The sequence below is a fragment of the Oryx dammah genome, unplaced genomic scaffold (genome assembly GCF_014754425.2).
Source record: "Oryx dammah isolate SB20612 unplaced genomic scaffold, SCBI_Odam_1.1 HiC_scaffold_11, whole genome shotgun sequence".
In the NCBI taxonomy this organism is placed as follows: Eukaryota; Metazoa; Chordata; class Mammalia; order Artiodactyla; family Bovidae; genus Oryx; species Oryx dammah.
The window spans coordinates 33198544-33214484 of record NW_024070195.1 but is presented as its reverse complement, the minus strand read 5'-3'; the positions used below and the strand labels follow the sequence as shown (position 1 = coordinate 33214484).

At 50.2% G+C, this 15941-nt stretch overlaps 2 protein-coding genes across 15 annotated transcripts in view; one reads left to right on the top strand and one right to left on the bottom strand.

Moving 5' to 3' along the window:
• Nucleotides 1-468: 468 nt before the first annotated feature.
• Nucleotides 469-13096, bottom strand: MRPL14 (mitochondrial ribosomal protein L14). 11 transcript variants are annotated; one of them, XM_040249633.1, is made up of 5 exons: nt 12952-13056; nt 11146-11248; nt 7200-7311; nt 3072-3163; nt 469-964 (listed from the first exon to the last, which is right to left on the bottom strand). In XM_040249633.1, the coding sequence occupies exons 4-5, from the start codon at nt 3140-3142 to the stop codon at nt 598-600; spliced, it is 438 nt and encodes a 145-aa protein (XP_040105567.1). In that variant the 5' UTR covers nt 3143-3163; nt 7200-7311; nt 11146-11248; nt 12952-13056; the 3' UTR covers nt 469-597. The 11 variants fall into 11 exon arrangements, with proteins under 11 accessions (XP_040105567.1, XP_040105572.1, XP_040105574.1 ...); XM_040249638.1 differs by lacking the exon at nt 7200-7311 and having other exon boundaries at nt 12856-13056; XM_040249640.1 differs by lacking the exon at nt 11146-11248 and having other exon boundaries at nt 12856-13056.
• TMEM63B (transmembrane protein 63B) overlaps nt 12610-15941 on the top strand; it is a 24657-nt gene continuing 21325 nt past the window's right edge. For 3 of the 4 annotated variants that reach the window (XR_005722721.1, XM_040249572.1, XM_040249571.1), the window contains exon 1: nt 13178-13296. The gene's annotated coding sequence lies outside the window, so the exon portion shown is untranslated. Of the gene's footprint in view, nt 12693-13177; nt 13297-15941 lie in introns of those variants that run through there. The other variant, XM_040249570.1, reaches the window with a different exon arrangement.

The window sequence follows — 15941 nt, the reverse complement described above, 5'->3', positions numbered from 1 at the left end:
CACCATTAGGTGCTCTGCAAACACCAGGGCTAGCGCACTTCCTGCGGTCAGGGCAGGCAGCTGTCATCTCTGGGCCCAGAGCAGCAGTGGGGGCCTAGCAGAGGGCAACCCGTGGTGGAGGAAGGAAGGCTGGGCGGGTTCTCTTGGAGCTGGGAGCCCACGGTCTGCTGGAGGAATCAGTCCCCTGCTTCACTCACACTCACCCAGTAATCCAGTCACCTTTACTGAGCACCTCCAGCCCTCTGACACAGGGAGATGACATTCTGGAAAGCAAGTAAGTAGTCTGCCTGGCTAGAAAGTGAGGTTCTACTGTTTATCTACAAATTGGCATTCAGCTTGTACTTCAATTTTCCAGCACCTGATAATCCCGGGTGAGCTCACAGGCTACTGAGGGCAAAGACCAACCGTCTCGAGTGGCACCTTTTAGCCGTTCCAGTGCCATTTACCGCACAGCCACACCCAGAAAGCTCAGGAAGAGAGGTACGTGGAAGCGTTTATTTTCCCACAGGACACCGTTCCCGGGCTCCCTCTCAGCAGAGGCACAGTTCTCAGAACAGCTCCATCCACGAGTCCCCGCGGCCAGTGCCTGGGCTCTGCTCACACGAAGTTCTGCGCGATGGCCAGCACCTTGGAAAACTCGCCTTCCCTCTGCCGGAGGCTGGTGGGGATGGGTGTCTTGATTCGGGTCCCCACCGGGTTCCCGTTGTCCTCAATGAGGACCACGTTGTTGGAGTCAAACCTAGGGGTCATTGTGGGGCCAGGCATGCGATGCCCCACGATGAGCGCCTTTTTCTTCTGCCCCTTGATGGCCAGCAGGATCCGGTCGCCCACCTTGCCCACCCCGTTCTTGTTATAGACATGGATGCAGCGAGGAGGGCGATGGTAAGGGGTGTTCCCCAGGGCGCTGTTGTCCACCACGCGCACCCGCGTCATCTTCTGAATTGCGCCAAGGCTGCCAGTGGTGCTGGTGGAAGAGGAAGAAAGTCTGAGGCCTGCAGCTCTGCCGGCCAGGGCGCAGCGGCCTCGGCCAGGTCCGGCTTGCAGCTCGCAGATCAGCAGGGCTCTGACAACGGCGGTGCCCTCACTGTAAGAAGTTTGTTACAGCTTCTGGTGCCGGGTCAGGACCTTGATCTGGGTGGGTTTTAAAGGGGACCCAATATTCTGTTACAGTGAAAGGCATGGCAGCCCTAATTTAAAGCCTCTGGTTTCCAACAGGCCTCGGAGGATTAAGGGAATACCTACAGGCCAGGCCTTGCCCCGCCAAGCCTGCAAAACCTGCTCCCCCTGAAAACACTGACTCCCAGATGTCCCATCTGCATGGTGTTGGGAACCATTAGATCCGAGTGGGTATGTCTGCCTAGGGAGTCCCTTGACACAGCACAGCAGAAATTGAAAATAAGCTAACAATCTTTTAATGTCCCCCCACTAGAAAGAGCACTATTAAAGGCAAATGGGCTACTGCTGGGCCACCTGATGACAGCAGGAATTCTAGTTTCCTCTGCCACTAGGACCCCAGTGCTGGTTCTCTGGGGTGACCCACGGTCCTCTTCTCTCCTTCTACATGCCTGCCCTGGGCAATGTCATCTATTCCTGTTGTTTCCGACTAGTGAACTCCATCTCCAGCCCTAGGCCTTGCCTATCTTCCAGTCCTGCAGTTCCACTCCAAGCTCCTCAAGTGTCCTACCGAGGCTGCAAATTCAGTCAGTTCCACAGTGACCTCACTGCCTCCCCTGCAAGCCTCCTCCAGCTGGTGGGCTTTCTGCCTAGACAGTGGCTTCTCCAGAAACTCTAGCTCGCGAGCCATAAACCTCTCTCCATCCAACCTCTACTGGCACCACCTCCTGAACACCTCTGACCCTCCCCTCCACCCCATCAACAAATTCCTTCATCCAGCAGCTCACACTCTTACACCAAACCATTATGTTCGTGTCCTAAGCAGCTCCCTGCATACCTCACTCTGCCAACCAAGACCTCTTTTTAGAATATAAAACGGAGGCCACTCCCTTGCTCGGGACTGTTCAGTGGTTCCCCTCGTCTACACTGTCAACAACCTGGTCCTAACGTACCTGTCTTCTCACGTCCTCCACCTCCTGCCACTCACACATCTGCTCTGAGCCCCAGGGCCAGGAACCCCTGGAGCTCTCCAAGCCTGCCCAGCCTCACAGCCCTCTCTGGGGGCCAGGACAGGGCCTGCCCCCACTTCCCTTCCAGGAAGGTGGCCTCTGTCCGCCTCCTCCCCCTTCCCCCCTCTTCCTCCTCTATTAGCAGTCCCTGTCTTGAGCCTTCCAAAGAACTGTACAAGCCTCTATTATTATACTGGTCACATTTTTCTTAGAGTTATTTGTTTCCAACTTTGCTCCCATGGCCAACTGTGAGAACTCTGCCAGGGCAGGAGGCAAGTCTTATTCATCTCTCTATGACCAAACCCAGGCACAGGCTCAGTAAACGCTTGCAGAATGAGTGCACGAACAGGGCCAAAAGGCATGTTTGCCAACAGGAGTGCAACCTGCACTCTCCGCCCTGGCTTAGCATCTAAACGGGAAGGGGGAGGCTGCCACACTTTCATCATGCTTGAGTGGTCATAAGCCTGTGATGTAAAAATACATATATTCCATTTTAAAAAGAGAAGAGTTTTGCCCTCTACTTTTATTCACTTATATATATATTTTAAACTGAAGTGCAATGTGTTAATTTCACATGCACACCGAAGTTATTCAGTTATACACATAAATATATAGATATTTATTCTTAAAAGAGAAGGTTTTAATGCACTTAGGGAAGAACAGGGTCAAGAGACAGCATTTTCACTGGAAGAGTCTGGTACGCATGGAGGTTTCATCTTCCTCCGGGTCCATTCCCAGTCCCGTCCCCAATAGCACCATCGGCCCTTTACCTATCCCCATCCCCCAACCCAGGCTGCCCAAACCCCAGCTCCATCTATTCCTTTAGTCTGCCCGGACCCCAGGCCCACCTCCCTGAGTATCCACTGCCACTCTAGTCACCACAATACCCAGCCCTGATGGGAGGCTTACTCAAAGACACAGCTGGAAGAACTCATTAGGAAAAGTTACCTGAAACAGCGCTGGCTGAATGCTCTGCTCATGTGGACGCAGGGGCCCCAGAGCCCACTAGGGAAAGCCATGGGATTCCAAGATGGCAACTCCTGCAGGGAAAGAGAGGGGCAAGAATTTATTTCTAAGTCAGTGTCCTCACTCAGAGCCAGTAGTTTGGTGTATTTGGTTTTTGTTTTGTTTTGTTTGAAAGACTATTGGGGACTTGTGTGGGAGATGGCACTTTGAGCACAAGATCATTAGTCACTAAATATAAATCTTAGTGGTTAAAAGATAGGCAGATGATTAGATGAACTCCAGCGACAGTTTTGCTGATTCATATTCTAACTGGGGTCAGAGGGCTGGAATGGCCCGCAGCAGTTCTCACTGTGGGTAACACAAGAGCACAGTGAGTGCCTTCACCATTACATCACTTCCACAGGCAGGAGGAAGAAAGGAATCCCATGGGACACAGCCAGGCAGGGACCACTTCCCACATCCTCCACAGAGGACACTGGTCCCTTGTTGACACTCAAGTGCCTCTTGAAATCAGAACTTCCACTCCTTGGAGGAGAGCAGATTACCCGGAGGAACCACCCAGGTTGTCCACCACCATATCACCTTTCCCTCAAATGTAAAAGCCAGACACCTGGACAGCTCAGGGTTAGCAAAGCAGTGCAAAGGACACCCTCGCCAAGCCAGTGACCTCGGTCTCTATTTGGATCAGGGAAACTACCTGCCCCACACAGCAGCTGAAAGTGGGGTTTGGGAGAACAAGGTGGAGATAAAAGAGTAAACAGCAGCCCAACACTGGTGACGCCAGCTTGCAGAACCTCAACCCCGTGGCTCCCTAGCACCAAAAACTATGGTCCATCCCCCGGTTTCCGCAATACCTGGGTGTCAGTGACGGGAATATTTAAGAAAAACCTACAACCAATTGGTAATTCCAGCTGCAAAACAGGCCTGTTTTCCACCCAAATGTTTGGAAACACAGGGCCTCATTCAAGAGCTCTGCTGAGAAAGCCTCTACCACTGTAGTATTTACACAAAGCTCTGCCTTGCCTAAGTTCAAAGCACCTTAGATAAGATTTTATTTAATAAAGGTGGAGAAAAGTCACTATTTACTTTCACAGAAATACCTAAACACTCCAGAAATGCTTATTAACTATGATTTAACCTCAAACCTCAAGCTTATTCTCCAGTGTTTCCTTAAGACAACCCAAGGAGGAGTGGCCCAAGTGATCAGAAAATTACATGCAAAAGAAGATGGTCAACTTATAGAACAACTGACACATAAAATCAAAGACTATCAGATGACGCCAGCTTTACCTTCACAGCTCCGTGGCCCTGGACAAGGAACTATCAGCTTCGGCTTTCCCAACTGTAACTCGGGGTTTCCCCACCAGTAACACCTACTCACAAGGCGGTCGCGAGGTAAACCATGCAAAGCATGGAGCCCAGTGTGCACACTCAATACCTATCAACCCTCTCTATCATCATCGTCATCATATCACATCCGTTTTGAAGATGAGGAAACTGAGATAAGAGAGAGAGACGGGGACTTGCATTAAGCCCCATAACTAGCCAAGGGCACAAGCAGAACCAGAAGTGGACCCAGCTTTGGCCCAAGGGTCTGCCCTCCACACTGTGTGGCCTCACTCTCCGTACAAAGCCCACTTCACACGGGGGCTCGGGGCAAGAAGCAGCTTTGGGGGTCACCTGGTCTTTTTCTGCTTGCTTCTTTTATGAAAATGGATTCGGTAGAGTAGTTACACTGTGTCTCAGCGCTTTCCATTATCATCTAAGTTTCCCCAAAACTATGAAATGGGCACTATTATTCACTCTACTTTATACTTGAGGAAATGAGGTCCAGAGAGGTTAGATAATCTGCCCAAGTTGCACAGCCAGGAGCGATGAAAGCTGAAATCTGAACAGCAGTAGTTGGCTTCCCGAACCCACACTCTCTTATTCAGTGGAGTTAACATGCTAACTTCAATTTAAATGTTAATACTTTTCCGATCATTAGATCATCTTTGTTCCATCAGGAATACTGCGATCACAGGCATGTTTTACTCAGCCCCAACCAACTCAGTGCTTGCTGAGTCAACTGAAACGTAGACAAACAGCAGGTGAAACTTATTCACTTTTATCCAATTTAGGTTTCGAAGACAGTTTGTAGTGTAGGTGGCAAGAAGAGCTCCTCACACTGAACAATAATGGAAAATCGGCGTGTTTTTTTTTTTAAAAAGAGCTCTGAAAAGCAGTCTTTCTGGTCCAGGTTGACGCTATGTCCAGTCTCGGCCAAGCCTCCCCATCTCACTCTGGGGCCCCTGCTCGCTCTCCTGGGAGAAAAGAGGCTCCTCAGAACCCCCAAGCGAGCCAGGCTGCACCCACATTCCCTCTCCTGAGGACTGCAACACCCAGCCTCTCCACTCAGCACCATTTCCTCCACCATACTCATGGGAGTCCAACAAGTGCAGAGGAGCCTATGGGCTTCCCAGAATTTTCCCTGCCTTGGGAATAACAAACTCTCCCATTCAAGGCACCTCCCGGAAGCCTGCAGGGCGGTCTGTACACAAATCACAACGGGCCTGTCTCTGCGCCTTGCTCAAAGCCACCCCCACCCTCTGGGCTCACCTCTGCCCAACTCAGCAGCCCTGGCTCCAAACACACCTCCTCCGAGCAGCTCTGTATGAGGCTGTGGCATCCGCTGCCGCCCCTACTGCACACCGAGGACATCTGGGCGTCTGTGCCAAGGAACTCCGTGGCTCCAGCTTTCATCACCAAACTCAGACATGGAATACATTTGGATTTTTAAGATAAGGCTGATCTCCCTTAACATTCCAGTTCTTGCTACTCACTATCCAAAACTCAAAGACCACAGAGATCTTGACAACGTGGTATCTGAACTCTCTACAGGAATTCAGGACTCACACACACAGAGAGGATCACTTGTACTGCCCTCGAACACAAGAGTAACACACTCCCATCTCCAGGGAGCACCTCCATTTTCACAAGAAAAGGCCCAATTCAGAGACTTTTCACTAGGTCTTTAGCGGAGCTGATAGTGACCTCTAGACCCAAAGGACTTAAAGACATCCAGTGGACAGCAGTAAGCATTCCTATGAACTTGAAAGCATAAAATAACCAAATATATTTGTATATTAAAAAAAAAGCTGTGGTCCCCTCCACAGCACCCCAGCAAAGAATCCCAGCAGGTCCTCACAGAGTGGGAATGCAATAAATATTTAATGAATAAAATAAATGAGGTAGCCAATAGGCAGATTCCCCCACCCATGGCTCCACACAGGGAAATCTTATCTGTTTATCAGGAACCCACACATCACATGCAAACGGGCTTTAGGAGACCCATGGTGCTAGTCGTGGGAGGATGAACCCATGCTACGTCTAAAGGCCTCTGGAATCATCTCCTGGGCCTGGCGCCATCACTGCCCACTGTGGAAAAACACCTCATCCCACCACTGAACAACTGGTTCAGATCAGGGAGGAGTGATAGAGGCAGTAATTTACTTCACAGCAACTTTGACTGACCTTGATGTTATTTCTTAGGACAAATCCATCCTGTAGACACAGGCCCTGATCCACTTCGGATCAGACTATATATACTGCTCTGTTTCACAAACAACGTTATTCTGAGTCCTGTGTTTGTACAGCAAGCTAACTCCAATGGTATTTCCTCCTCTACACTCTCACTCAGAGGAGACAAAGTATTCGGAAGACTATGGTGCCAGATTCGGCTTTTCAGGCCACTTCCTGATCAGCGTGGAGTACTGTCCTCCAGGGTGAGCACATGAATCACAACTTCTGGTGGTGGGGGAACGGGGAGGGCAAGAGGAAGAAGTGAGAGAGACAGAGAGAAACTACTTAATATTACCCAAGAGTCGTGCTTATTTTCCATCCTGGTTTAAGCTCTCCCTTCAGTTGTGAAGGTCAGGGAGGACTGCAGATTTCAGGGACACATAGGTGAGTTTTTCACTTGGCATCACTTCGGGTTAGGGTGGGTCCCACTGGACTCTGTGATGGCAGGAACGGTGCCTGCCCTGTCCAGAGCTGCCTGCTCAGGACCTACAACAGTGCTGGGTACACAAATGGAGCTCAGCAAATATCTGTTAAATGAATACTATTTACCTGCAATTGCAATTCACCGTCCAGGTCTAGAGAGACTCAATATCGGAGGGTTGGTGGTCTTTCCTGTGTCCTTCATTCAGCCTTCCACTGGCTTGGGGGAGCTTCCTAGAAACTGAGAGCTCATTTTTAGCTAATTTTAATACAGACAGACTGAACTAAAAAAGCAGAGGGATGCTTTGTAGAAAGCTAGAAAGTACCATTACTTGAGCTTTGCATGCGTGCGTGCTAAGTCTCTTAAGTCATGTCCGACTCTGCGCAACCCCATGGACTGTAGCCCACCAGGCTCCTCTGTCCATGGGATTCTCCAGGCAAGAATATTGGAGTGGGGTGCCATGCCCCCCTCCAGGAGATCTTCCTGACCCAGGGATCGAACCAGTGTCTCTCACGCCTCCTTTAATGGCAGGTGGGTTCTTTACCACTAGTGCCACCCGGGAAGCCTACTTGAGCTTTAAGATCAGCAAAATATTGTACTTAGTATCACAGATCCATGTACATTTATACATTGTTTCTACCTAAACAATTTCCCTCTTTAGGTCTGGGTTCTAAAGAAGACAGAGAAAACAAAGAGCTCAATACAATCACAAATGAAGGTTTAAAGGGGAGGTTTAAAGGGGATTCTGTTAGTAAGTGGAAGAAGGGAAAAACACTAAGAGAAATTAAATGCAAGGTCCAGCCACAAAACAAACTCTGCCTAGTATAAAGATATAAATGTTCTTCTTCATTAAAGCAGGAAAACACTGAGGCCTGGCAGTTCCAACAAATTAAAAAAAAAAAAAAAGAGAGAGAGAGAGACCTCCTTGGACCCTTCACCCTGTCATGCAGACAGCTCCTCCCATCTCCTTCAGGTTTCGCCCCAATCATTCTGGACCAAAAACTACTCTTAATAAGTTGCTTAAGTACTCATTATTGTTTTGCTGGGGAAGGAGTCTCTTTCAGTAGTTTTGTGTTTATACACCATCTCACAATTCTAAGTATTTTCACACAGATCACTTTCTTGGCTGACTTCATTCCCGAGCACCCAACAGAAACACAAAGACATGACAAAGAGCAACCGTTCGGGGAGGGTTGATTCCACTAAGGATTTCTCAACAGTTCTGAAGGTTCAACAGAGTGCCAAAATTAAGTCAGAATTGCTAAGCGACTTGTCCTAGGAATGGAAGAAGGGTAGAAAGCTGTTTCTACTACACCCAGCACAATACCTGAGCAGGTAAAGTGCTGCTTTAACCACTAATAAACTTTACAGAAACTAACATACCCCACACAGTTCCAAGTACTCTTTCTCCTTTCTCAAAGCTGCCACATCATCTTTTAAAAATCAAAACAACCATCTTTTCAATAGATAGCTGCTCTACACACAGCACAGCCTAGGACCAGCTCTCAAGCTGATTCTGATACGCCTGCAAAGGTGTGAGTTTTCAGTGTCTACTATCAAGAAGCAAACATCCAGGATTTCCCTGGTGGTCCAGTGGTTAGGACTCTGCGCTTGCACTGCAGGGGGCACAGGCTCGACCCCCGGCTGGGGAACTGAGATCCCACACGCCTGGGGAACTGAGATCCCACACGCCGTGCAGCGGAGCCAACAAACGTTTTCAAAAGAAGCAAACATCCCTCAACAGCTCGATGTGCTGTTTCCACCATGGCTACCAATGAGGACCCCAATTCTCCATTTTTTTTTTCTTTTGGGGAAGTCCTGGATGTTTCCTTCTTGATAGCAGCAACTGTGAAAACTCACACCTTTGCAGGTGTATCAGAATCAGCTTCAGAGTTGGTCCTAGGCTGTGCTGTGTGTAGAGAAGATATCTATTGAAAATAAAGATAACTGTTTTGAATTTTAAAAGATTACGTGGCAGCTTTAAGAGAGGAGAAAGAGTACTTGGGCTGTGTGGGGTATGTTCTTGTCCGTGAGGTTGCACAGCCTGTGGGATCTTAGTTCCCCAACCAGGGACTGAGCCCAGGCCCTCAGCAGTGAGAGCCTGACATCCTAACCGCTGGACCACCAGGGAATTCCATCCAGTTCTCAAGCTGACTCACAAAGAAAAAAACATTTCCAGGGTTTTTGTCTCTGTTTATTTACCTTTATGTGTTTATTAACTTCTATATCTGTTTGTTCCACTTTGTTACAGGAGTATTTAAAATCATGGTTCTTAAAAATATCTGACAGCTCTTGATTATTCAAGTTGGTTTTTCAATATGTAGGTTTTAATCTATTCTAGCTTTGATCCCCTGCCATCCCACCTCACAGGTATGGCAAACACCTATATTTCTAGAAGTTTGTAGCATTCCTGGTATGGTCAAACTGGGAAAAACTGTACAAGGCAAAGTTAAATTCTAGTTAATCACCTCCACCAAGCCAGTGGCAAGGAGCTAGGTTTATGGAGATGTCAGATGGGCAGGCAATGGCAGGGGGGTGGTTGGGGTGGGATGAAAAGCCCAAAGAAAAGTTATCTCCTCCACCCCACCTCCCCTCTTCTCCTGCCAAGTCTATGACCTTGGAATCCACTTCTCCAGGCCTCAGTGACGCTGTCAAGCAAGGGTCATTGGGAAGAGCAAGGAGGCATGGGAATGAAAGTGTTTTAGCTTCACTCACAGAAGGGGCTGTTTTCAAGTCGGGGAATCCCTCTCTGGATTCTGACCAGTGAAAACAGCCTCACTTCCCAATTCTCAGGGCAACACTATGGGTGTCAAAGATCACTCAGTCCTGAAAGTGTGTTTCAGCTTAAGGTACACATGGAAGGGCTTCACTGGTGGAGCAGTGGATAAGAATCCACCTGTCAATGCAGGAGATACAGGTTCCATCCCTGGTTTGGGAAGATCGCACGTGCCTTGGAGCAACTAAGCCCATGCACCATGCCACAACTACTGAGCCCACATGCCCCAACTACAGAAGCCTTTGCACCCTAGAACCTGTGCGCCATAATGAGAGAAGCCACCACCACGAGAAGGTCGCTCACCACAACTAGAGAAAGCCTGTGCAGCAACCAAGACCCAGCACAGCCAAATACATTAATAATTTATCTTTTAAGGTAGATATGGAAAAGTGGTCCCTCTTTTCTAATGACATAGATGATTTTTTTTTAAGCTTTTGACAAGGAAACTTTCCCATTCTGAGCTGTGTTTCATTGGGGGAATAATAGGCTACCTGGCACCTTTTTTGTTTTAATTAATTATTCATCTGGCTGCACAGTTACCATACACGGGCTTAGTTGTTAAACATCACACATGATCCTAGTTCCCAGACCAGGGATGAAATCAGTGTCTCATGCACTGCACGGCAGATTCTCAACCACTGGACCACCAGGGAAGTCCCCTGGCACCTTTCATAAGAGAGTATATTACTTGACCCAGAGCAATGTTTCTGGGATCTGAATCATAGCCTTCTCACACAAGCTGGTTGTCATTGTTAACACACGTGTAAAATTGCACCAGGGTGAGCCACAACCCAGAACAAACCGTCAGCTTCTAAAAAGGAAGATCAATTGTAACCTGATTTCTGAAACCCTCCCAAGCCCCTTCATGGCCATAAAAACTATTCCAATAACAAAAACAACAGGAAAATCCAACTTATGTGGGTCCAGGTGTCATAACACCAAGACAAGAGTGGGGTGAGACAGGCTTCAAAGGACTCTTGCATCATGTAAGATGCTAAAAGCTGAGGAGAGTATAAATAATTATGTTCAGTGCCCAACAGGCTCCCTTCTGAAATATGAATTCCAGGGAAGGTTTGTACCATTCATATTCAGGGGCAATAATAAAACATTTTGGCCGTTGTCCCTTCATGTATTCCACAGTGTATTCAATTCAATTCTCACTTCGGGCTTTCTGAAATGTTTCCTCTGTTAATATGCGGTGACTCTTAACTAGGCGCAGGCAGAAATCGATCGGGAATCCACCGCATGTTAACATACCTAACTGCATTATTAAAAAGATAATAATACATGAGAAATACCTTCTAGTGATCCTCAGGGTTCCCCAAACCAGGTAACAGGGGCTCCACTTCCACTTTCCAGATACCCATTACAAGTGCTACTCGGCAAGGGATCGCACCAGCTCTACAACCATAAAATCAACACAATATGTAAAAAGTTCCATAGGAAATACACATCCAAGAAGCTCTAAGGGTAAAACGGACAATTCCACACAAGGGAAAAACAACAACACAAAGAGAAGATTCCCTGTCATCCAAACTGCTTGCTCCTACCCAAAACAGCTCCCAGAATACAAGCCTACAAGGACTCCTCCCACCAGGCAGTCTGCCAAACATGGCTTAACCCCATCTCCCTTTCTGTCCTTCCTAAGTAACATTTCCTACTCCAACAAAATCCTCTTTCTTCCATTGTACATAATTCCATGAGTGAAGAGTGAATTTTCTTCTAGCACAGCCTCCCTGAAAAAACCAACCTACCCTACTCCTTACTACATATCCCTGCTGTCCTGACTGCATCCTCACAGACAATTTTAAATGACTGAAAACTCAGGTTGATGAAGGCAAGACCACAAACAGGAGAACACAGGAAATCAACGCGCTTCAAACTTTAGTGACACACAGAAACACATTGTATAACACCTCCTAATATACTTACACACACTTCCACGTGTGTATACTTGAAGCAGGTGTCCAGAAACAATACTACCCTTCCTAAGTACAATGCACTGATATTTTCTATTCTACTTCACTTTTTCTTAAATGATGGCCATGATCCACTAAATTGATTTCCAGCTAACCAATGGCACAGTTGGAATGGGAATTCAGTTTGAACTGCATGTAAACCTTACCAGTGCCTTCCACAAGCTACTAATGAGCCCTTGAAAAACCCAGCAGAGAGCAGACACACTAACCAACCACAACCAAATAGGCAGTGCCCATTTTCTGTCCAGCAACCCCACAAGTATCTGCCAACCTTCCAGCTTTCCCCCAGTAACCCAAAGTGACTCCATCATATGCTATTTTATTAACCTCTTTATAAATTCAGCCCATCAATCTCTTAGGGTGGCAAAGTTCATTTACTGCCCACCACATAAAGCAGTATTTCCCTTCTGTCCGCAAGCTTGTTCTCTAGCTTGAAGGGAAGAAAGCCTTCCATGAGCCCACAATTAAACAAACAAGTTGGTATTTCCTATGCCTTTGTCATCTATTTTGTGGGTAACATACAGGAGTTATGCACACGCGCAGACACACACACACACCCACCCCCTCTCTCTCTCATCTTTCCAGTCTTAATCCCTGGCAGATGCAGCCCCGGGTGAAATGAGAAACCAGGGAACCCCCTGGAGCCGGGGGAGCCACTCATCGGCATGACCGTGAAAGCGGTGGACTCACCCTCCACACCAGAGAAGCGCCTGGCAAAAGAGTCACAAAGTCATCTCAAGACCCAAGTCGGGAAAGGAAAGAGAGAAAGAGAGAAATAAGACAAACCGGAGGAGCCGTGCCAGACTGATCGGCCTAGGCCACCTTGTGAAGCCTGGCGGCAGCCCGCCCCAACCCCCAAAAAGCAGGTGAGAGCGGGCCGGGAGCGCGGGGTCTCACAGGCCCCAGAGAGCGGGGCCGCCCTCGGAGACTGGGAGGGAGCAGGGTCCGGGTCAGAGGCCTCCCTCTCCGTCGGGACCCTCTGCCCCTAGAAGGCCCAGGATCCCCGCACTCCGGCCCTTCCTCACCCACCCCGGGGGAGCGCGCCACGGCTCCAGCCGGGAAGAAAGGAAGACGGGAAGCAGAAAGTCAGGAGCGTGACGTCCCTTCCCCCCAGACACTGCATACCGCCTTCGCCGCCCAGGAATATCCCGCCGCGGGCCCCACTGGCCGGGCGCCGCCTTCCCCCCCACGCGGCCTCACACTCTGCGCTTGCGCGGCGGACACAGCCGGGAGGGCGGCGATCTGAGGGTGCGCGCGCCTGGCGTGTCCTGGCGTGGGGGGTGTGGCCTGTGCGGCCCCGCCCCCTCCTCCTGCTCCCCCTCCCTCCTCCCGCTCCCCCTCCCCCAGACACTGCCGCGGCCGCCGCAGGAGCCCGGAGCTCCAGCCGCCCAGCGACTCCCCCTCCCCCTCCCCCAGCCCCGCCCCGCCCCAACCCGGGGCTCGGAGCCGGAGCCGAGTCTGCGCTTGGGGGTGAGTACGCGACCCTTCCCCAGCCCCGTCTCTTTTCTTTGAGGATCCCACCACCACCCTAAAGAAAAACCCCGATCTCAGATGCGCGTCCCCTCCCTTTCAACCTCCTGCGGGACCCAGAGGTGCCTGGGGCCCGCGGGACCAGGGGTGCCTCGCTCTGCCCCCAACCCCGGCACCATCCAGAGCCTATCGTGTGAGTCCTCCGACCCCTGCCTGGGGTCCAGAGGTACTCCGCCCTCTGTCCCCACCCCTCGAGAGATCCAAGGGGTGGGACCTCCGCCCCCGGTCCCCTAGCACCACTCTCCTCCCCACCTGCCCCGTCCAGGTGCGCGTCCCCTCCGCGCCCCTCCGGGGTTCCAGCTGCGCGCGATCAGCCCGCCGCCGCGGTAGGGAATCTGCCGCCCCCGCCCCCGAGTTCTGGATTCCAGGGTCGCCAAGTCCAATGCCCTCGGCGTCTTTTTTATCTTTTCCCCGGCTCCAGGGGCCGAGTACCCCCGAAGCCGGCCCGGGGCAGGGGGTTCGGGCTCGGGCAAGGGCAGGGTTCGCGAGAGCTGGCGCGAGGCCGGCCGCTGCCCTCGGCCGGTCTGGGGACTGATCTGAGGGCTGGGGAGGCGACTGGCCCCGGGAGCGTGTCCTCTCCTTGCGCCCCACACAGTGCAATTCATTCATGAGCCGCCCGGGCCTGCGTTGGAGGGTGCGGTGGGGAAAGGATTGGTTCGCGGAACCGGAGTGGGGCAAAGGCCCTGTTGGGGGGAGGGGGCGTGCTTTGTCCCTAACCCTCCCTAACCTCCTAGGGTGGACAGTCCCAAAGCTTTGGCGCCTTCTTCCCCAAAAAGATAAGGACCCTTGGGAAGTGGAGAGGAGAGGTCAGAGGGGCCGGCTGCCCTTGGGGCTCTGTGCTGCCACCTGCCTGGGTCCCTTGGGTGGAGGACTGGCCGGTCAGCACTCCACTTTCCTGGAAGGGGCTGAGGGGGTTGGGGGGCGCACAATTGTGAGGACTAGGACTTCCTTACCCAAGACCACTCTCCAGCCTCTCCCTGAGTCTGCATCCCCAAGCCCCTCCTGAGGAGGAGCCCCAAGTCCTGCCTCCCAGGCACCTGTGAGGAGGGGAGTGGCCCTGCCAGCTGGGGGCTACCAGCAGGCATGTACTGGCAGTGTGACTATCTTCCAGGCTACCAGAGGGTCCAGGCCCTGGCATGCCCCAGGTGGCACATGCTGGGACCTGCTGTTGGCTCACCCGGTTGGATCTTGGCCTCTGGTTGGGAGGGGAGGGATGTGGCAAGGCAGAAGGCAGGTAGTGAGTAGCCAAGAAGCCCCTTTTAGACATCTTACAAATTCCCTCCAATTATAACAGTCTTGGAGACCTGGGTTCAAATTCCAGCTCTGCCATTCTTTAGCTGTGTGACCTTGACAAGTTACTTAACTTCTCTGAACCTTAGTGTCAATTTAAAAAGTATGCTTACTACCACCTCCTTACAAGATTAATTATGGAGATCAATCTAGATAGTACAGGTAAAGAGCCTGGCATCCTGCCTGGTAGTTGATCAATAAGAGCTCTCCTCTCTGAACTTCTGACCCATCCTGGTGTATCACCACCCTCCCATGCTCCCCCAACCCCCAACCCCGGCCAGCCTGCTGGGAATGGATCAGTTTGTTTGAAGAGTTTAGAAACATTCCCCTGTCACTCACTGGCTGAGTCCTGAAAGCAGTCTAAGCCCTTAAGTCTCGACAAGAAGCCCATCTAGACTGAGGAGTTCTGGCATACTAAGTTCTGTTTTATTTTGATTTGCACCAGTTCTCCACTAAACCAATCCCTTTCATTCCACACTTTATTGATAACAATAGCTAATTTTTTTTTAAGAATCCATTTATGCCTTTAACTGTACTGAGAGCTTCACCTAAAATCATCTTGTGTAATTTGCAAAACAACCATGTGACTGAATTATTATCCCCATTTATAGATGAGGGAACCAAGGCCCAGGGTGGTGAGGTAATGTGCTCAGGTCAGAAGCCATTATCTGTCTCATCCTAGAGCCCATCCTCTTGGCCACCAGGCTCTGTTGCCTGTCCCCTCCGTCTGCTTCAGAACCCGAAATCACAAACCCAGGGAGCTAGAAGCAAGAGGGAAGGCAAACAGGTAGAAATAGGGTGTGGCATTTCTCCAGAGCTGTAAGTGGCAATCCCCAGCCCCCAGCCTCCTGATGGAAGTGACTCCTCTGTTAGCTGAGGCCGCAAAGTGCTGTAGTTAAAAGCATAGACTTGAGCCACGTTGCCCAAGTCCATATCCAGATCTATCCCAGACTAGCTGTGTGTCATTGGGAAAGTGATGTACCCTCTCTGAACCTCATCGTCCTCCTAAGGTTGTGATGAGGAGTAAATGAGACGATATTTGTAAAGCACTTGGAACAGTGCTGGCATAAAATAAGAATTAAATAGATATTTGATAAATGCATTCTTTTCCTACTACTTTTATCCTCACTTGTGGATACATTTTTTGCCCACCTCTCAGAAGTTGGTAGGGATGGAGTGAGGACACTAATATCTGTTACAGAGTGAAAGACTGAAGCCCAGGTTACATAGTAACAGAGCTAGTCTCCATCTTTATCTCTTCCCAACAGACCATACTGCCTTCCTATGATCCCAAG

Coding starts and splice junctions, on each gene's coding strand:
- MRPL14 (XM_040249631.1), bottom strand. CDS start 3,142: ATGGCTTTCCCTAGTGGGCTCTGGGGCCCCTGCGTCCACATGAGCAGA. Junction 965..3,071: donor TTCAGCCAGCGCTGTTTCAG/GTAACTTTTCCT, acceptor CTCTTCCACCAG/CACCACTGGCAGCCTTGGCG.